We start from the raw sequence: 22,872 nt of genomic DNA, 5'->3' as shown, positions 1-22,872 counted from the left end.
AAACAAAAACATACCAACGAGCTAAATAGGACAATTAATATATAGTGCAAATTAAAAACTCATGAATGCAACAGTCACAACATTTATTTCATATACAGGTAGCATATTAAGTAAGCAAATATGTTGAGGATAAAAACTTGTTAAGGATAAAAATCTGTGGATAAAAATCAGTGTGTGACGACATAGTGTACACAAAATGTACTTTTTCACTTAAGTTTTCATGTACCAAATAAAACTCATAAGTTGAATGTGTTTACATTGTATTTTCAATTCTACCCATAGTTTTGTCACAAAAACTGTTGAATTCAATAGGAATGTGCCTACTCTGGTCTTGGCACGTGCTCTCTAGCCAACACATTCATAGTGGGAGGACCACACAACATATCATCACGTGACTCCAAGTTTACTTCAGTATGATGGTTATTACATCAATATTTGCGTTTGAAGCCGTTTCTACTGCCATTTCTTGCATAATTCATTTTACAGACACAAAAAGATCCCACCATGTCGAACGAACAAATGGCATTCATTGGCATTTATAAAATTGTACCTAAACTTCCTGGTTCCATCACATTTTTAAAAATATAATATGACTTTACTGGCATAAACCTGTGGATGGAAAGTGGTTAATCTTTTATCCCCAAAAGTGGTCTAATGTCGAGCATAGTCCACATCCCACACCATGGTTGTGTAGATGGTGCCTATCTGTCTTATGTATGTATAATATACTGTAGCTTGATCTCCACAACAGATGATCAACTTTGATTTTAGGGTGAACTGTTCCTTTGAGCAATGGATCAATCCTGTTTTACTCCTGTAAGGAAATCCCAATTAGCCTATTTCATTACATTTTTTTCTGGATTATCTCTGAATCTGTAATGACTTGAACAGTTTTCTGGTCCAGTGTAAAGATCAGGAGCCACTCACAGGGTTTACTTCCCTGCTGTCATCCAGGACCTCTGGGGCGTTCCAGCCCATGGTGCCAAGGGCTCCCGACCTCATTGTTATGGGATTTTGATGAATAATGAATAAATTATGTATACATTTACCTTAACACTATAACTAAACAGAATACTACTATGTTACTGTATGGATGTATGAACATTATTCTAATCATAGTCCTGAATATAATGTGTGTAATTTTAATCAAGAATTGGAACAAGGAATGTCTGTTCCTTGTTAGAAAGAATGGAGTTATCATCAGACAGGCTGGAATGCTGTGTTCCTTACAGGACATTCTGTCTGTACCCAGGGAGGGGAGAGACCCTGGGCTGGTAGGAGATTGTTTAACAGGTGGCAGACAATGTGAGAAGGCTGTGAACTGTATTGCCATTGTATCCGAGAGGAGGAAGGACATTTTAAAACCTATGACGTCATTTTTATTATATAACCTGATGTAAATTGTACTATGATCAGTACTCTCGAGAATAAACGCTATTGATTGATTGATTTTGAGACTGGTTTCTGTCCATTTTATGCAAATAAGTATCTTACAAATTCTTATGAATGGGCAGAGTATTTTAATTGAATTGGTTGATGAACACATAGGAATGAAATTCCTTTAACAATTTGGTCTGTCACGATTGACCATGGGAGAGAGAGAGGACCAAGGCGCAGCATGTAAAAAAGACATCTTCTCTTTATTTAGGAGAAAACGAACGAAGCAAAACAACAAATAGACGACCGTGAAGCTAGAACCGAACGAAATGCAAACATGCAACCTAGACACAGACACAGACCTAGACACAGACGAAGACAATGACTAAATCAATGACCCAACAAACACATGATGCCTATGGCCGCCTAAAATATGGCTCCCAATCAGAGACAAATGAAAGACACCTGTCTCTGATTGAGAAACCACTCAGGCAACCATAGACATACCTAGAAACCCTCACTAAACCATAGACATACCTAGACATACTCACTCAACACAAAACCACAAACACAAAACCCAACAACCCCTTAACCATATAACCACCCAAACACAAACCTTCCCCATGTCACACCCTGACCTAACAAACATAATAAAGGAAACAAAGATAACTAAGGCCAGGGTGTGACATGGTCCTTCGAACCGGAACTCAAGACCTACCTCTGTCGTTCCAAGGAACTGCTGAAAACCGTCCACGGGCGGATCCAGGATCCGTAAGACAAAGACCTGACCTCTGACTTGAGGGTTTATCTCAGGCCAGTGGTGAACTGGTACACGACAGAGGTGGTGACGAGATTCAACCTACATTGCTTTTCCCAGTCTACGGCAAGGTCAGTAGCCTTTATTTTCGATTCTGGGGGGAATGATTTAAGTTATCCTTGATTTGATGTTCTAAAATGTTTAGAATTTATCGATAATAGGAGCTTTGCTATTCCAAACAGATCCAATGGGTTTTTGTATGACCAATATACATATATCGATAACGGGGCAGTTCCGAAATGACCTGAGGTAAGGTGCACTATCATAAATAAAATGTGCTTAATAGATCCGGGTGCCTTGGTGGCCAGAGAGGTTATTAAGCCTTAATAGATCCGGGTGCCTTGGTGGCCAGAGGGGTTATTAAGCCTTAATAGATCCGGGTGCCTTGGTGGCCAGAGGGGTTATTAAGCCTTAATAGATCCGGGTGCCTTGGTGGCCAGAGGGGTTATTAAGATGCCCACCAACTTGTTACTATCATACTTTTTTTTTTTACAAGTTTCTCATATGTCACATGCACTTATTTAAGTAGTTTTTAAAAACCTCATTAATGACAGTGTACAAGATCAATTTGTTTTAGGGCATCACACAGCAGAACAGGCTGGGGTAGACCTGGGCTTGCTGTGTGTGCTTTTGGAAGCTTTCCTAGGAAGCACGGACTTGATGATTCACTTTCACTCTTGCCAGAGCTGTATTCATATTTACTGTACATTGACTATAATAGTTTGTTGTACTCCCTATAAAGACAATGTACTTATTTATTTCAATCACCAGAAACAATGTTCACACTGAAAATAATACAATGCATTAAACTTCACAAGCACAACTGATAAGGAAGTCTACAATACACTAACCAAACTTTACTTAGTGCTGTAACGGCAGTCCTCCTCCTCTTCATCTGAAGAGGAGGAGTATTGAGGGAACCAAGGCGCAGCGTAGTGAAATGACATAATTTTATTAAAGAAAACACGAACTTGACTAAACTAACAAAAACAACAAACGATGTAGACAGACCTAGACGACGAACTTACATAAAACAAGAAGAACGCACGAATAGGAAACATAGGCTACACAAACCAAACAAACCGTTAACAGTCCCGTATGGTGCAAACATATACACAGACACGGAAGACAATCACCCACAACGAACACTGTGAAAACGCCTACCTAAATATGACTCTTAATTAGAGGAACGCCAAACACCTGCCTCTAATTAAGAGCCATACCAGGCAACCCAAAAAACCAACACAGAAACAGAAAACATAGAATGCCCACCCAAACTCACGTCCTGACCAACTAACACATATAACAAACTAACAGAAATAGGTCAGGAACGTGACATAACCCCCCCCCATAAGGTGCGAACTCTGGGCGCACCAGCACAAAGTCTAGGGGAGGGTCTGGGTGGGCATCTGACCACGGTGGTGGCTCAGGCTCCGGGCGAGGTCCCCACCCCACCATAGTCAATCCCAGCCTCCATCTTCCCCTAAAAATGTCCACCCATATCTTACCCCCACAAAATCCTCTTGGTAACATCCATGACAGGGACAGCACCGGGACAGAGGGATAGATCAAGACAGTGGGATAGCACAAGACAGAGGGATAGATCAGAATATAGAGGTAGATCAGGATAGAGAGGGAGATCAGGATAGAGAGGGAGATCAGGACTGAAAGGCAGCTCCGGACAGAGAGACAGCTCCGGACTGAGGGGCAGTTCTGGGTATATAGCCGTCTCCGGCTGAAGGGCAGCTCATGGCTGACTGACGAATCTGGACGCTCATGGCAGGCTGACGGCTCTCGACGCTCATGGCTGGCTGACGGCTCTCGACGCTCATGGCTGGCTGACGGCTCTCGACGCTCATGGCTGGCTGACGGCTCTCGACGCTCATGGCTGGCTGACGGCTCTCGACGCTCATGGCTGGCTGACGGCTCTCGACGCTCATGGCTGGCTGACGGCTCTCGACGCTCATGGCTGGCTGACGGCTCTCGACGCTCATGGCTGGCTGACGGCTCTCGACGCTCATGGCTGGCTGACGGCTCTCGACGCTCATGGCAGGCTGACGGCTCTCGACGCTCATGGCAGGCTGACGGCTCTCGACCCTCATGGCAGGCTGACGGCTCTGGACGCTCATGGCAGGCTGACGGCTCTGGACGCTCATGGCTCTCTGACGGCTCTGGCTGCTCATGGCTCGCTGGCGGCTCTGGCAGAACCTGTCTGGCTGGCGGCTCTGGCAGATCCTGTCTGGTTGGCGGCTCTGGCAGATCCTGTCTGGTTGGCGGCTCTGGCGGATCCTGTCTGGTTGGCGGCTCTGGCGGATCCTGTCTGACGGACAGCTCTAGCGGCTCCTGGCAGACGGGCGGCTTTGCAGGCTCATGGCAGACGGGCGGCTTTGCAGGCTCATGGCAGACGGGCGGCTTTGCAGGCTCATGGCAGACGGGCGGCTTTGCAGGCTCATTGCAGACGGATGGCTCAGACGGCGCTGGGGAGACGGATGGCTCAGATGGCGCTGGGGAGACGGATGGCTCAGATGGCGCTGGGGAGACGGATGGCTCAGATGACGCTGGGGAGACGGATGGCTCAGATGGCGCTGGGGAGACGGATGGCTCAGATGGCGCTGGGGAGACGGATGGCTCTGGCCAGATAAGGCGCACTGTAGACCTGGTGCGTGGTGCCGGAACTGGAGGCACCGGCCTAAGGACACGCACCTTCATGCTAGTGCGGGGAGCAGGGACAGGGCACACTGGACTCTCAAAGCCTACTCTATACCTGGTGCGTGGTACCGGCACTGGTGGCACCGGGCTGAGGGCAAGCACATCAGGATTAGTAGGGGGAGAAGAAACAGTGTGTACAGGGCTCTGGAGACGCACAGGTGGCTTAGTGCGTGGTGCCGGAACTGGAGGCACCGAACTGGATACACGCACTACAGGGAGAGTGCATGGAGGAGGAACAGGGCTCTGGAAGCGCACTGGTAGCCTAGTGCGTAGTGTAGGCACTGTAGGTACTAGGCTGGGGCGGGGAGGTGGCGCTGGAAATACCGGACCGTGCAGGCGTACTGACTCTCTTGAGCATTGAGCCTGCCCAACCTTACCTGGTTGAATGCTCCCGGTCGCCCAACCAGTGCGGGGAGGTGGAATAACCCGCACCGGGCTATGTAGGCGAACCGGGGAAACCATGCGTAAGGCAGGTGCCATGTATGCCGGCCCGAGGAGACGCACTGGAGACCAGACGCGTTGAGCCGGCCTCATGACACCTGGCTCAATGCCCAATCTAGCCCTACCAGTGCGGGGAGGTGGAATAACCCGCACTGGGCTATGCACTCGTACAGGAGACACCGTGCGCTCTACTGCGTAACACGGCGCCTGCCCGTACTCCCGCTCTCCACGGTAAGCCTGGGAAGTGGGCGCAGGTCTCCTACCTGCCCTTGGCCCACTACCTCTTAGCCCCCCCCAAGAAATTTTTGGGTGTTACTCACGGGCTTTTTGGGCTTCCGTGCAAGACGAGTCCCCTCATAACTCCGGTTCCTCTCTCTCTTTTCCTCCGCTCTCCGAACTGCCTCCAGCTGTTCCCATGGACGGTGATTAACTTTAGCCCATGGTCCTTCTCCGTTAAATACTTGCTCCCAACTCCACAAGTCCTGTATACTTTCCCGTTGCTCGAAATTCCGCTGCTTGGTTCTGGATTGGTGGGTGATTCTGTAACGGCAGTCCTCCTCCTCTTCATCTGAAGAGGAGGAGTATTGAGGGAACCAAGGCGCAGCGTAGTGAAATGACATAATTTTATTAAAGAAAACACGAACTTGACTAAACTAACAAAACAACAAACGATGTAGACAGACCTAGACGACATAAAACAAGAAGAACGCACGAATAGGAAACATAGGCTACACAAACCAAACAAACCGTAAACAGTCCCGTATGGTGCAAACATATACACAGACACTGAAGACAATCACCCACAACGAACACTGTGAAAACGCCTACCTAAATATGACTCTTAATTAGAGGAACGCCAAACACCTGCCTCTAATTAAGAGCCATACCAGGCAACCCAAAAAACCAACACAGAAACAGAAAACATAGAATGCCCACCCAAACTCACGTCCTGACCAACTAACACATATAACAAACTAACAGAAATAGGTCAGGAACGTGACAAGTGCCTCCTTCTTTTATCCTCTCACTAAACTACTTTCATCAATGTTTACATTTTGTCTCGAGATCTATCTATTTTTGGTTCATGTTATTAGCTCTCATGAGGTTTTCTGCTCAAAACAACTCATTACCTGACTACACCATGAAACATCGAGTTGAATCGTGTCCTAAGGGTGGTTTTCTCATCATTTCACATCATTATTTCATTACACACAACATATCCCATACTACTTACGGGATCGGATAGTCTTCAGCTCTTGCTAATGTTGAGTCAGCTTATACCCAAGTGAGATGGGTTAGAGAAGTGTCTGATAAGTTCAGGTCTACCAGTACCATGCAGGGTGTGATTTACTGTAGTAGGGAATGTAGAATGTAGACAAGTCATAAGCCCTTAATGTAAACAAGGAAGGTAGAAACAGTATGAGAGAGAAAACAGATGTACACTATAGATGTGCAGTAGGTTGTAGAGTAGCTACTGTACATAAACAGCGGGCCCCTAATTAAATGAAAAAAAGTAACCGGAATAAGACAATAAAAGTTTATATGGATAATGTCAAAAGTTTGACAGTTATTATACAGTTGAGTTTCTTTATTTCACTCAGTAGGCCTACACTGTATTGTTGAGTGAATAACATGAGTCCAAACCTGCATTCCTGCAAGACCAGATTTGATGATTTTTATTTATCACACAGAAGTGATATACTGTCTGTCCTTTATGTTCACTTCCTGTTTTCTGTAAAAAGCATGAGCTGACACACACCCAATGTATGTAGTGGTGCTGACTAACGGAGAGTAAACTGTATAAAAATACAGAAAGAAAGTCTCACACTCTGTATATATGCAACTTTCTGTCTTTATTTTTCTACACTTCCTTTTTCCTCTCACTAGTCTTCTTTCGACAATGTTTACTTTTTGTCTCCAGATATCTGTGTTTGAGTCATGTTTTACGGTCTCATGAGGGTCTTCTACTTGAAGCAACTAACTTCCTAACTACACCCATAAAACATCCAGTTTAATCCTGTCCTATAAGAGTGGTATTCTATCCCATTTCACATATAACCATATCTGTGACCCTTCTAAAAGTCTGATAAAACCTTGTCAAAATAACAATGTACAGTTGAAGTCGGAAGTTTACAAACACCTTAGCCAAATACATTTAAATTCAGTTTTTCACAATTCTTGACATTTAATCTTCGTAAAAATTCCCTGTTTTAGGTCAGTTAGGATCACCACTTTATTTTAAGAATGTGAAATGTCAGAATAATAGTAGAGAGAATTATTTATTTCAGCTTTTATTTATTTCATCACATTCCCAGTGGGTCAGAAGTTTACATACACTTAATTAGTATTTGGTAGCATTGCCTTTAAATTGTTTAACTTGGGTCAAAACAATAAGTTGGGTGAATTTTGGCCCATTCCCCCTGACAGAGCTGGTGTAACTGAGTCAGGATTGTAGACCTCCTTGCTCGCACACGCTTTTTCAGTTCTGCCCACACATTTTCTATGGAATATAGGTTAGGTCTTTGTGATGGCCACTCCAATACCTTGACTTTGTTGTCCTTAAGCCATTTTGCCACAACTTTTGAAGTATGCTTGGGGTCATTGTCCATTTGGAAGACCCATTTGCGACCAAGCTTTAACTTCCTGACGGATGTCTTGAGATGTTGCTTCAATATATCCACATAATTTTTCTTCCTCATGATGCCATCGATTTTGTGAAGTGCACCAGTCCCTCCTGCAGCAAAGCACCCCCACAACATGATGCTGCCACCCCCGTGCTTCATGATTGGGATGGTGTTCTTCGACATGCAAGCCTCCGCCTTTTTCCTTCAAACATAACGATGGTCATTATGGCCAAACAGTTCTATTTTTGTTTCATCAGACCAGAGCACATTTCTCCAAAAAGTACGATCTTTGTCCCTATGTGCAGTTGCAAACCGTTGTCTGACTTTTTTATGGCGGTTTTGGAGCAGTGGCTTCTTCCTCGCTGATCTGCCTTTCAGGTTATGTCGATATAGGACTCATTTTACTGTGGATATAGATACTTTTGTACCTGTTTCTCGAGCATCTTCACAAGGTGCTTTGCTGTTGTTCTGGGATTGATTTGCACTTTTCGCACCAAAGTAGGTTCATCTCTAGGAGACAGAACGCGTCTCCTTCCTGAGCGGTATGACGGCTGCGTGGTCCCATGGTTTTTATACTTGCGTACTATTGTTTGCACAGATGAACGTGCTACCTTCAGACATTTGGAAATTGCTCCCAAGGATGAACCAGAACTGTGGAGGTCTCCAAGTTTTTTTCTGAGGTCTTGGCTGATTTCTTTTGAATTCCCGATGATGTCAAGTAAAGAGGAACTGAGTTTGAAGGTTGGCCTTGAAATACATCCACAGGTACTCCTCCAATTGACTCAAATTATGTCAATTAGCCTATCAGAAGCTTCTAAAGCCATGACATCCTTTTCTGGAATTTTCCAAGCTGCTTAAAGGCACAGTCAACTTAGTGTATGTAAACTTCTGACCCACTGGAATTGTGATACAGTGAATTATAAGTGACATAATCTGTCTGTAAACAATTGTTGGAAAAATTACTTGTCATGCACAAAGTAGATGTCCTAACCGACTTGCCAAAACTATAGTTTGTTAACAAGAAATTTGTGGAGTGGTTGAAAAACACGTTTTAATTTTAATGACTCCAACCTAAGTGTATGTAAACTTCCGACTTCAACTGTATACAGTATTAATAGAATAAAGGGATTCTACTTACGGTACCAGATAACTTGTTCTGCTCTCGCTGATGTTGATAGCTTGTGAGACGTAACAGAATGAGGATATAATTCCGCTGGAAGTGGGATGGGTTAGAGGCTTGTCTGAGAAGTTCAGGTTTACCAGTAACACTAACAACGCAGGGTGTGATTTACTGTTGTAGGGAATGTAGAGAAGTCATAAGCCCTTAATGTTTGTATTGTTGAGTGAATAACAATAGTCCAAACTTGTATTCCTGCAGGACCAGAAGTTTGATGATGATTTTGACTTATGTCGTGGAAATTCAGTACTGAGAGAGACTTGGTCATTTCTTCAAACAATAATCTTTATTGCATATCGATTAATTATTGCAATAATGATACAGTCAGCCCAACAGTCTTGACTTCTGGACTGAGAGTCTATCCTTTACAGACAATGCACAGTTTATATAGCTAATACCCAGAATGTGTTAGGGTTCGTTCCTTTCGTCCTTGTCAATCATCGGCTCATTGGTGAAATTAGCATTATGACAATATCTTTAATTAAATAATTCAAAAACCTTTATTAATACAATTGCAGACAGAAGTTGACATCAGGAACATAACGCATGTTTCCGAGTAAGTTCTGCATCAAACAAAAGTTGTTTTGTTACACCCTCAGTCTAGCCTGGTGATGTCACTACCTACGTCATTACCTTTTTACTCCTGAGTCCAAAACCTTGCCTACCAAGCTATATAAACAATGGCTTTTAGTGTTATCTAACACTTAGCAGTAAACGTCCACTCCCCAAAGTTGATTTATTGTGGAACGTTTGACTAGTCTTATCTCCTTCACTCCCCTGCAGAGTTCTGTCTCTGTCACACATTCTCAGAGGGGCCTTTTTATAAGAGAGAGAGAACTAAAAAACAATTGTGGAATACTAAATCTCTACAATGAATATATTTTGTTCATCTGTAGTCTAGGACCCTATACATGTAAGGAGGGAGGGGTCTTATAACCCCTCCCCTTCTATTAATACAACATAAGAATAATCAATTATTCTAATACATCAAACATTTTGGTACAACCTTATCATGACTCAGTAGGAACATGAGCTCCACATCTGGGTCCTTATGCTCAGAATTGGGGTCCATCAATACTGGCAGAAGGTACATGTATATTAACCATACAATTTATTCATCCCATAACTATAGTATTAAGTTCCTTATCAGTATAGTTCCTTATAATTACATATCAGTATCTCAATGCATTCTTAGCCTAAATCACTATAAATTTAGCAGTGTAGACATCCAAGTCTAAATCAATTACAGGTACAGTTGACCAACCCCCCTCCTTCTCCGGCACTCAATCTTCTGGCATTTCTTCATTTTTCAGTTAGCTTCACAGTTCAAAGTGGATGGCCCATGATAATGTCCCAATTTCAATGTCTCACCTGAACCCCACGACAACTCATATCTTGTCCATTTGCCAACCAGTATACCAGCAATATGAGAGAAGTTTTGGAACGGATCTCTCTTCATGCTCACTCCACGTGGACTTGTGTTGCACTCCTGAGAGAAAAAGGCAGTTGATAACTTCAACTGGATGCTGTACACCGGTTGCTGGTTCGGACTCAGGTCTCTCGATAGAAGTTATGCAGGACAAGGCTGTAGTGAACACCATTTCTTCAGCAGGTTAGAGGGGGTTTTGAGGTCCACACCGTTTGGTCAAATTATTCTTCCCATGCATTTAGATACCATCTCCACCATAACCCCGAGAAAGGACAAATCAGAACAACAATTCAGTTTATTTCTGATTCAGGAAATACAGACAAGCATTCAAGAAATCCAAACAAATGATCTACTGTATGACAAACTATTACTACGACCAATATTTTTTATGAAAATCTCTAACGCACATGTCAAAGAAAAAGAAAATAACATCACATTCCGTTGAATTATTTAAAAAAAATGATTTTATACTCCCTTATCACACCGTCAACCTCGCAGAGTCATAGGATCAGGAAATTATCCTGATCATCCAGCTGACCTAATCTGGTGAAATTTGTCAAAGCAAAACAGAAAAAACAACGCAACAAAACACTCTTATACATCATTCAATACATACCTTCATATCACTCAAGGTGTAAACTTCAATCCCAAAAAACTAAACAAACTGGTAATTACCCCATTTTGACACATAATTCACCATAATGACTAATGTGTAAAAACAACACTACAGATCACATTTGTATTACTACCCTTAATTCCATAAAGAAAATTGTACCCATAACTTCAGAGTAAAAATAGACTAGAGACAGGTCTATCCGTCTTGTGGTCCTATTAGTTATAAAACTTCTCCGTAATTATCAGCATTACAAATTACCTTCAAATCAGTATTAAATATGACCTATAATCTACCCCAACATTTATGTGAGCTTCATTTATCTACCCTTAGACAGAGCAAAATGTATCTCGCCACCGAATCTAACAATTCAATCTCATATCATATTATATGACTGGACTCTCTTTTCGATAACCATGTAAAATGATCCTGGTATCATTACTAGACCAACGTCCAACAACATATGTAATAGCCGTTTCGCCTTAGATTGTTCCTGTTGACCCTCTAAATGTAATAATGTAATGTAATAATGTAATGTCGCAAATATAGTCAACGTCTCAGCGTAAGGAATCAGTGATCCTTTAATCTAATCATTTCAATCTGTTGCATTAATTTTGTAAAAATATTAACCTGTTGTTTAACAAATGTAGAACCTTCAAAAAGTTGGTGCTGTCACGCCCTGACCATAGTCTGCTTTGTATGTTTCTATGTTTTGTTTGGTCAGGGTGTGATCTGAGTGGGCATGCTATGTTGTATGTCTAGTTTGTCTATTTCTATGTGTTTGGCCTGATATGGCCGATCCTTACAGATTTAAGTCTAATAGCATGAGATGAAAGTATACAAACATCAGAGTGTGCGATATGAAGGTATAGTCAGTGGACATTCTGAACCTTGTTTGAAGTCACTAGGTCTGTTCACACTGCTATGCTTTATCTTGGCCAGGTCGCAGGTCGCAGTTGCAAATGAGAACTTGTTCTCAACTAGCCTACCTGGTTAAATAAAGGTGAAATAAAAAAAATAAAAAAAACATGACCAAGGAGCTATTGACATTTTTAAATTAGAAAAATTTATGTAAAATCATGTGAGATGAAAATTGACTAACTAAAAGGTGTGCAATATAGAAGGGTAGTCAGTGGACATACTGAACCTTGTTTTAGTCCAGTAGGTCATATGACCAATGAGCTATTGAAATTCAAAAATGTAAATAAATAATTTAAAATAGTGCGAGATGTAAATCAACAACAAAAAAATGTGTGCAATGCGGGTCTATGCCATCGGGATAGCTAGAACCAGTTTTGAAAGTTTTAGGAGTAATGGTTAAATAGCTATTGAAATTTGAAATTTTTGGTACATTCAGACAGCCGCTCTGAAATCCTATCAAAATAGTTTGAGCAAATTTACCAAGTACCCCATCTAACAATGTCCATACTTAAATAGTACGGTTAGTGCGATTATGCTGATAGAACGCTAACCTCAATACGCTGGTGTATTGACTACATTATTCTTCTTTTATATCATTGTGCCAAGTCACAATTGCATCTCTGAATGTTGTTGTCAGCAGGGATATTTTGCCGAATTGTATCCATGATTAGATTTTTTTCTCCCATATTAGATCCAAATGAGTAGAATGATTGTGCGCTTCTATTAGTATCTTTATGGCTTTGCTTTAGTACCTCAATTTATTTCCGCTCCTCTCACCTCGCGGTTTTAATATATTGAAGAAAACCCTAAATTACGCTTTGTATAACGTTATAAATTACGTCGAAATTCCACTTTATGTCGCTGTAACTTCATGGGGAAAGGATTTATTCAATAAATATAGCAACTCATCTCTTACTGCGAAAACACATTTCAGGCCTTAGGGACAGTTTTCTCTAAATGTATTAACCTGAGGGAGGGGGAAAAAACACAATCGTTTAGACAGTCATAAAATGCTTTTAACCTTATCTCTAACAAATTATCCACAAAAAAAGACCCTACGTACGTCTACGTATGAGTTGTTTAAGATGCATTTTATTATATTCCCAGTATTTACTCTTTCAAATCTCTGGTAATTGATTATACACACACAATTTCTCATTCATTTTTTGTCATGTCTTCACAGAATCAATATTTAACGTAGGAAATCGTAGGTACTTAAATCACTCCATGTGTGTTTCCAACAACTCCTCATACACTCCCAGCGGAACCCAAAAACGTTAGTTTCTCAGACGCTGCCTTATGGGAATAATTCTCATCGGTTCTGTAGTCTTCCAGAAATTATAGAATAACATCTAGCACTTAATAACACCACTCCATGGTATTCTATGATGGGCAGTGTTGAACGGACCCCATATCGTATTACCCAAATGTAACATTAACACTTATATCTAGACTCACAAAACTCTCATTCACATTCACACAGTACTGTTCCCAAAACATACTTCCCTCACACACTCTCGTATCACATGAACAGAAAACACAAACAAAAGCACAGAGGGGAATGACGGTTAGCGCTGTTTTTAGATTTCAAAACCTTGTCTATATAAACAGGGTAACCATACCATTATCAAAATATTGCCTAATTAGTGGTCCCACAACGGGGTGTTGTATCCACACTGGGATATCGCCTACTGCGATTACATCTATCCAAATGTGCAAAACTACCAACAGAGTACCCGTGTCTTCTATCTAATTGCCTAACACGGTCCCAAGTATCAGAAATAACAAAACACTTACAATAACACCTAACAATAGTAACCCAGGGCATACCTCTTTACCTCATTTATCAAAAGATTTGATCTATTACATACACGTTATAATTTGAATTTCACCAAAGTCAGATGCCCTCGCAAGGGCGTCACCTGCGCTATAGTCCCTCGCTCTAAACATAAACCTCTCCAGTCCTACTGTGATCAAACCAGTACCACGGATCTGGACTTTTGGTTGCCCGCAACTGGCTAATTAACAATCATGCTAAAGGATACCTCACTTAAGAACACTCTTATCAACTCAACTCAGTCCTGCTAGTTACCTCAGCTGTGGCCCTCTTAACATGTGAAATGTCTCTCTGCCAGTAGCATGACTCATTCAGCTCTTATTCAGCCCCACAACACAGTAGACACCTAATTTAAGTTTCTATAGCTGGTTGACATCTAGTGGAAGCCGTAGGAAGTGCAAACAGATCCATATCCTACTGTTTTTTCAACAGGCGATGAGTTGAAAATCGACCAGCCTCAGATATCCCACTTCCTGTTTGGATTTTTTCTCAGGTTTTTGCCTGTCATATGAGTTCTGTTATACTCACAGACATAATTCAAACAGTTTTAGAAACTTCAGAGGGGTTTCTATCCAATACTAACAATAATATGCATATATTAGCAACTATGACTGAGCAGCAGGCCATTTACTCTGGGCACCTCAGTGCACCTTTCATCCAAGCTACTCAATACTACCCCTGCAGCCATACGAAGTGAAGGAAGACCTCGCTCCGAGCGTACCCTCAACAGGGGCTGTTTTTTTCTTTAGAATTTCATCACTTATTGATAGATTGTCCAAGCCTACCTCTCTCAGTACTCTGTCTGAGATCTGGTATCCACCCGTGCCCGCTACCTCTGAGATCATAGGCGGGTCCAGCTGCTCAATAATAAGGGTGGATTACCCTGAGATCACCTCCTCATCGCCAAAAATGTCGTGGAAATTCAGTACTGAGAGAGACTTGGTCATTTTTTCTAACAATCATCTTTATTTAATATCGATTAATTATTTCAGTAATGAAACCGTCAGCCCAACAGTCTTGCTCAAGCTATCTCTAGTAAAACCATACGCCCAGATTATCTTCAAGGTGCTAGAGTGGAGACTATAAAACATAGCATTAGCAGGACAGAAACATCTTACTGTTGTTAAGAAAATAATTGTTACATAACCAACAAATAAGGTGAATACATAATTTTTCTATCACACTTAACCCACAAAACCGATATCTGGGTTTCATTGAGACCAGCTGTCTCTAATCCACTATTCTGCTGATGAATACTAATTTCAGCAACCCCTTCATGAAAGGATATCTAAGGGTTCAAATAGTATTAGAGTACTCACTACAGTGCTGCCCTGGATCACTGCCTGTCTTGAATCGACATCTGCTGTCCTTAGGAGGACGATACTATACTGCCAAGAGATGAGTCCTACTTTGCTGTACATGGCCTTCAGGTCAGAGACAGAAGAGGAAGCGAGAGATCTCACTCATTCCTTTTTTTCTGGTTCATATACAGTCAATAAACTAAGCAGACAAGACCCAGCTGCTAATGCATTGTTGTCTGTGGGAGAGCCACCCCTTAAGCAGACCGGAACTGTGACAATTATTTTCGATGGTAAACTGCCTGAGTGGGAGATCTTCATTCATCCATCAAGTTTGCTTGAGGTCTCTAGGGCCTCGCTCAGGAGAGTGGAAGGATCATGTTTTGTGTAGAGTGCAACATGCAACAATTTCAAAGATTTTACTGAGTTAAAGTTCATATAAGTAAATGAATTAATTTGGCCCTAATCCCCAATGCAATAGACTTCACATTCCACTGGGGTGGTCCCAGGCCCACCCACTTGGGAGCAAATCAGTCAGAATTAGTTTTTACCCACAAAAGGGCTTTATTACAGACAGAAATACTCCTCAGTTTCATCACCTGCCTGGGTGGCTGGTCTCAGACGATCCCGCAGGTGAAGAAGCCGGATCTGGAGGTCCTGGGCTGGTGTGGTTCCACATGGTCTGTGGTTGTGCGGCCTGTTGGACATACTTCAGAATAATCACAACGGGAATGGACAAGTTCATATAGGGCATAGAGAAGACAACTTGTGAGAACTCTCTTCAGCTGGTAGTGCTAATGAGAGACAGTGTGGTAGACCATACAGGTTGTTACTCAGGGTGTGGTGTGCTGTGGTCAATGTCGCCACCTAGTGATGAAAAACAGAAGTAAAACCTGCAAACAACTGGAAAACTGGACAAGCTTTTTTTCAACTACAGTAGCTGCAACTGATATACAACCATTACTATAGAATATATGTTGGTTATTGACAATTAAACAATAGGGCTGAGCAAAACTAGGGATAACAACAAAAAAACATCAAACACTTAGGCAATGACAGAGAACCATGTCTTTTCTCCACAATATGTCTGCACAGTATTTCCATCTGAACATTCTGTAAAGTCAAACTCGACCCAGATGGATTCCATGACAGGACAGTGCAGACATTAATCATCTATGTCACTAGTTTGTATTCTGAACATAAATGTTAGATATTAATTATACCTTACAACAACAGATAGTCATAATCAATCATCCCTTACTACAGCAAGTTGTTGGCATAATAAGAACACATTTTATCCATAAACCTTACTGAGCCTTGTGATGAGACCTCTCTTACCAGGATGAGGAAGGTCTTCCACTTCTTCTAGTGGAATCATTTACTTATAAGAGTTGGAAGCAGCTGTTAGAAGTCTTTCTCCATAACAAAGGTCCCCGAAATGCTGAAGGTCAAAGGTGAACACTGTGCTTCACTATGTAGTGATCTGTGACCGTTACTGCACACACCTGACAACAATGCAGTGGATTGCGAATGTTAGCATTGGTCATATCAATTGTGAAATACAGTTGACTGCTGACAAAATGTTCATTGATTTCAACTGCAAGCCGTTTTTTATTTAAACAGGGAGTCACATTGAGATTAAAATATATTTTACAAGAGAGCCTTGTACACATTACAATCAAAACAGAATATTAAAACAACATACGTGTATAAAACAATAAAATTCAGCACAATAAATAAAAAATAAAAACATCTAATAAAAGCAATCACATTCAATTACAGAGATCCTCAATCAATGCAATTGTGCAATTACAGTAAATTAATGAAGGACAAAAACACGACACACTGCTGAAATGAACAAAGATGTGCCGTTAATAATGTACAACAACGATTGGTCATACATCTACTATATTTGATCTGATTGGTCATACATCTACTATATTTGATCTGATTGGTCATACATCTACTATATTTGATCTGCATGCCTCATATTGAGGAAAATATTTGACTACTATTGAATACACTTGAGTTTGCAACAAAAAGGTAAAATATCCAGCTATGATTCTATGACGAGATGCTCACTTATGTGTTGTTGATGTCGTGGATACACCTTGGCTTCATTTTAGTAGTTTGGTTATCAAATACCACATTTTGGGCACAATACACATATAATATTACACAGGCTTCCTGCATAAGACAAGATTTAATAAAAAAAATATATACAGTATTCTTCAAGAATGAAACAAAAACAGATCATGACTGCATAACTTGACAACACAATCCTTAATATTTTCAGTCCACATAATGGTTGAAAACTTGCAACAAAGCATTCAAACAGAAATAACTTTACACTTACGGTATGCAAAATATCCATACATTTGCCTTTTTTTTTTTACAGGCAGAATTTAATTCAGTCTTAAGAAACTAAACTGAATTTTGTACACACACACACACACACACACACACACACACACACACACACACGGTCTTCCTCTGACAATGCGCTCTAAAACATGCTCATTCATTGGTATGTTGGTCCAAAATGTTCAGGAGATATTCCATAAGACTCCTTTTCTGTCAGGATTTGTCTATGTGGCGACCCTACTTTTTCACAGTGACGTTGTACGCAACAGGTCCTCTAAATGTGAACCCCAAGTAGAATGTGATGTTTTCATTGCCATAGGGCACGGAAGCTGCTTTCAGATGAGGAATAGTGAACTTTTTCTCTTTTGGGCCCTCAAGGTACACTATCCCATCTTCTGTCCACCCAGACACAGTCCTGAGCAGTTTGGCCATCTCTGGCATTTTCCACACCTCCCCACTGAACCACTTCATTCTCTTTTCTGAGATGGAGAGGACCTTTGTAATCGTTTCAACCTTGCTTTTGTGAACAATCTTGTCCCACCCACTTCCATTACTTAGGAAAAAGTGGGTGTAAATCCTTTTCTTCCTTTGTGGTATATCCTTCATTTTGGTCCAGTAGCTCCTTTTGAGGTACTCAACAGCTGATAGAACAATGTTGTATTTGGTCTCTTTTTCAAGGTCTGTGTCATGATCTTCTGGCCAGAAGAGCAAGATGAGCAGGAACAGAGCACTGGACAGGCACTTCCGTTTCTCTGTTGGGAACTGCTGACTGAGTTTCTGAAGGTCTTTCAGAGCAGCCAACTTTGGAGATTGGGTTGTAAGGCAACTCAGAGCAATATGAGCTGCTATGTAATTGACGAGATCCATTTGATCCAGCCTGGCCATCAGAGGGTTGCTGGGGTAGAGCGATATGATATTCTCTAGGACTTTGACTTGGTCTCTTTCTTTCTGGTCAGTCAGTAGGGAGAAGATTGAAGTTATATTCCCCCCACCAAGCTGGTAAATGATCATGCGTTTCATGAAAGGAGTTAAATTGCCAGGGTTCGACTGGCACAGCTTTGGGGCAATGCTGAGAGAGTAACCACTGAAATATTTACCATACTCAGAGGATTTTCTTACCAACCATGTCATTGGATGGCTTATTTTCATCTCAGAGCTTTCAATTGTCTCCTCCTCATCTGCACTGATGTCTGTCTGGAAGTAACTCAGGTCTTCCGAGATCCACTCCAGGGCATCATGCAGTGTCATTTGAAGGCCTTTCAAATTGATGTGAAAACTCTCCCAGGGCTTCTTCACTTCCTCAGGAATGTAATCAGTGAGAAGGTACTTCATACATTCTGAATGGCCATTCGTTTTGCTTGAGAAAACACGCAATGAGAATACGAGCTTCAACAGACTGCAGCCAACTTCAACTGCAGCAAAAAAGCCACTGTTGTTCATGTTTTCAAGGTCCGAGAGAGCAGATTTCTCACATTCTCTGAAACACTCCATTGCTTTCAGCGCAGTTTCAACAGCGTCTGCTGTATTTTCTGCCGTTTTTGGTACTTTCTCAATTGCTTTACACTTGGCGTTGAACCATCTTCTGTATACCTGGCCTTTCGTGTCAAGAATGTAAGAGTTGTTAGGCATTTGTTTTGCTGCTATCTCTGCCCAATCCTTTGCCTCTTCAAACTTCTCATGGGAGTAATTCAGGCGAGCAAGTTGCTGAGCAAAGAATGCATCTTTGTTGAAGCGTTTGTACGCCTCCTTGAGGAGCTCGATTGCCTTGTCAGGGGTTTCCTTTTCACTCACATGTTCAATGAGAGGAGAGAAAAAGCTGTTTGATTCATCACCTTTACTTACTCTGCAACGTCTCATGAACAGGGCTCGCAAAAACTTACCATAATCTTCTTTTCCAAATCTGTGCTCAAAAAGCACATCCTCGTGGAGAAGATCCATGGCCAACCCACTTTGCTGCTTTTGGTCACCAAGGAGCTGCTGAAGGATTTCCTTTGCAACAAGTGGATGAATGATTCGAACTGATTCAATGTGCGTCTTGTCATCTCTCAGATGTATAAAGACAAGTTTGGCCTGCTCACTCAGTGATCTCTCAAAAGCATGCTGGCGGAATCGATCCATATGAATGGTAAATACTAGCAGAGCTTCGCAATGGGACTGGGAAATGAATGAGTTCTGAACATAAGTGTTGAGCAACGCCACATACCGAATGAGCCGAGTGACAACCGCTTCATGATCAATGTCTTGGAGCAGATGTTTCACAAATTGCGCAACATACTCAACAATCTTCTGGTGTTCAAATTCTTCACTCATCAAGACGAATGTCAAGATGAATTCTGGCTGGTACTGTTCTTCAAGCTTCTGCCGTTTCCCAGCAAACTGTCTCTTCTCTTCTTTTGATAGTTTGTGAGTGACAGCTACATTCTGCAATGGTGAGTCTTTGCACATCTTCTCTGGGTTATGTGATCGTCTGCAGCTCAACAGAATGAAGCAAGGTGTTCCTTGTTTGATTTTCTTAGTGTTGATGGCAAACTCTAATTCATTCCTCAGCTCATCAAGGTATTCTTTGTCACAGTCCTCAATCAGCAGGAGCACTGGGAGACATTTCTCAGGATCTTTTTCCTCATACTCTCGGAGTTGAACAGCATGTTCAGATACAGTGGCTGCTGAGTATGACGGCTTCACAACAGCACATCTTAGGTCTGTCCTCTTGTTCCATAACACTTGCCTTCCCACGGTGCTTCCACCGCTTCCTGGGTGATGGTAGATGTTGATACTGTTCACAGGTCTGTCTACACCCCATTTCATAGTGTCAGTGAGAAGTTCGGAGACATCCCTGTATGCATCCCTTTGAATCACTTCTCCAACAAACTTCTTCTCTGCAAGCCAGAAATTCAACCAGGTCACTCTTCCCCCGTGGTAAAACTGTCTTTCAATGTTTTCTTTTTCTGCTTTGATGTAATCATCGCTTGTTTCATCACAATGATTGACACTCAGGATTTCCAAGGAATACATCCTTTCCTCGTCACGAGTTTCAAGAAGGCACTGTCCTTTCAGGTAGATAGGCAAGTGTTTGGTGTCTCGAGATGTTACAGGTTGGATTCGCTGCAGTGTCGCATCAACATGGCTCATTTTCATCCCAACAACACTGGAACGGTTCACAGTTTCTGTTCCACATGAACCCTCTGCAAAACTTTGCCATTTCTGATAGTTATCCTCAGATTCTGAGATGCAAATGATGTCTTCATGACCTTCCATATCTGTGAAGAACTCATAGAAGGTGTGCAAAAGGGGTTTCTCAACTGGGGATGTGAGAAGGAAGACCACCAGGAATGCTCCTTTTGGCAAGATCTGTTTGCAGATCAATGACACAGATTCCCTCAGGAGTGTAATTTTTGTTTTGATCCATGTCATCTCATCACAGGGGTTTTCATTCCCTTTGTAATCGCTTCGTCCATTGCAAAATATCCAGCTGGTTTGCTCAAACAAATGCAAATGGCTCACAAATTCGCCAATGCTCATACCACTTGGTATTTTGTAGTTCTGCATGAAATGCATATTTGCTGCATGGTGCTGAATATATTTACTGCACAGTCCTGACAGCTTGGAATCTGTGTCAAAGTCGAACACACAGAAAATATTCATGTTGAGCAAGAAGTCAATGCTGCTCAAATCATCTGGTTTGAACTTGTTAGTGACAAGAATGTACCATTTCTCCTTTTCAATGAATTTCTTGCCACTGGTTATCAGCATGGTGAGTTTCCTTCCGAGGTCTTGGCAGATGTCCGGGGTGTTAACATATCGACAATGCTCAGCCTCTTCTCTTTGGGCATCTCTGTCTCTGACTCGCTGGTAGAAGTCATTTTGATCACTCACTGGCTCGGTTTTTGATCCTACCCTGCGATAGATATTTTCCTTTTCATGCTCAATCTTGTTAGAGGACTCCTTGAAGTTTGGCAGGCGAACAGAGTACACTCGGTTCTTAACAATGCTTATGGAGGGCACAATATCCACCTCCACCACGTATCTTTTTTCTGTGCTATTTATGTCCATAACCTCTATGAACTGAGGTGGGCGTATGCACTGTCGCACATGCTCGCTGTCAGAGCAAGAGAAACTCCTTTCAATGTGATCCAATGCATCAACATATATATCTTTCTCAAAAACCGGAACACCGATTATCTCACCATGCACATAGCCTGCATCATCCCTACTGTCCATCACACCAAAGTGTATTGTGCCATTTGATCTGATATTCATGCAGCCACTACCGAATTTGAGAACTTCTTTGGCAAATTTTGCCTGTAGTCTCGTGCGGTCCAATTTGGCAGCATTGTCAAGTGACTTGTACTCATGACAGGGAGATATCAGATCAAATACACCAGATTCAGGTTGCAGAACACTATGTTTGACATATGTGAAATCAATGCCTTCTTTGCCAAATGGCCGTGGCTTGCAGTCTCTCTTTGTAATTAACACATTGTCCTCAACAGATTGTCCTTGATGAGTTTGTTTCTCTTCCTCTGAAAGACCTTGATCTGTCTCTGGAATCTGGGGAGCTGATCCTTGCTTCTTCTTTTTACCATCCTGTTCACTATTGTTGCTACATTGAGGCTTTTCCTTGCCCCGAGTTCTCTGTTTGGTGTCTACAAGCTCATTTCTCTTTCTGATGATCAACAGAGCTGGTCCTGATTTCATTCCAATCTCTTTTCTCAGATAGTCCTCAGTCAGTACAAGGAGAATTCTCCCATCTACCTCTTCCTCATAAAGTTTCTTGATGTATTGCTCCTTCACTCCAATAGTTCTTAACCAGGAGCTCACGTTGGAGTCAGTCCATTTTTCAACAGGCAGTTCATCAGGTTCCTCTGCTGTAGAATATAATAGAAAAATCAAATAACTGATGTATTACCTATATTAAGTATTAGTAGAATATAAAAACATCATTACACCAATATCTCAAACAATTTCTTACCCATTATTGCACTTCAGTCTACGAGCTCACTGCTGTGTAGGGTCTTGCATAATCAGTCTGAGGAAAACAGTAACTATTAATCAATCAACTACATAATCTAAAATAGCACTGCTTGTTTTTCTACTGTGTGTTGCTCAGTGAAACATATTTGAAATTAACAAACTACAAAATAAGTACATCATTTAGTAGGCTGTGAATATATATATTTTTAATTATTCTTTCTTGGTAGCCCACTAAGCAAAATGACCTTGAAATGATGTTGAAAAAACCTCTGACATTGGAACCATGTTAATTTT

At 41.7% G+C, this 22,872-nt stretch overlaps 1 protein-coding gene across 1 annotated transcript; it reads right to left on the bottom strand.

Moving 5' to 3' along the window:
- Positions 1-16,826: 16,826 nt before the first annotated feature.
- Positions 16,827-22,831, bottom strand: LOC129833627 (sterile alpha motif domain-containing protein 9-like). Its single transcript, XM_055898322.1, has 2 exons — positions 22,577-22,831; positions 16,827-22,472 (listed from the first exon to the last, which is right to left on the bottom strand). Exons 1-2 carry the CDS (start codon positions 22,578-22,580, stop codon positions 17,845-17,847), a joined length of 4,632 nt encoding a protein of 1,543 aa, XP_055754297.1. The 5' UTR covers positions 22,581-22,831; the 3' UTR covers positions 16,827-17,844.
- Positions 22,832-22,872: the final 41 nt, after the last annotated feature.

Source organism: Salvelinus fontinalis, chromosome 34 (genome assembly GCF_029448725.1).
Source record: "Salvelinus fontinalis isolate EN_2023a chromosome 34, ASM2944872v1, whole genome shotgun sequence".
Classification (NCBI taxonomy): Eukaryota; Metazoa; Chordata; class Actinopteri; order Salmoniformes; family Salmonidae; genus Salvelinus; species Salvelinus fontinalis.
Note: the sequence above shows the minus strand (reverse complement) of the source record. Positions and strands in the feature narration are given on the sequence as shown.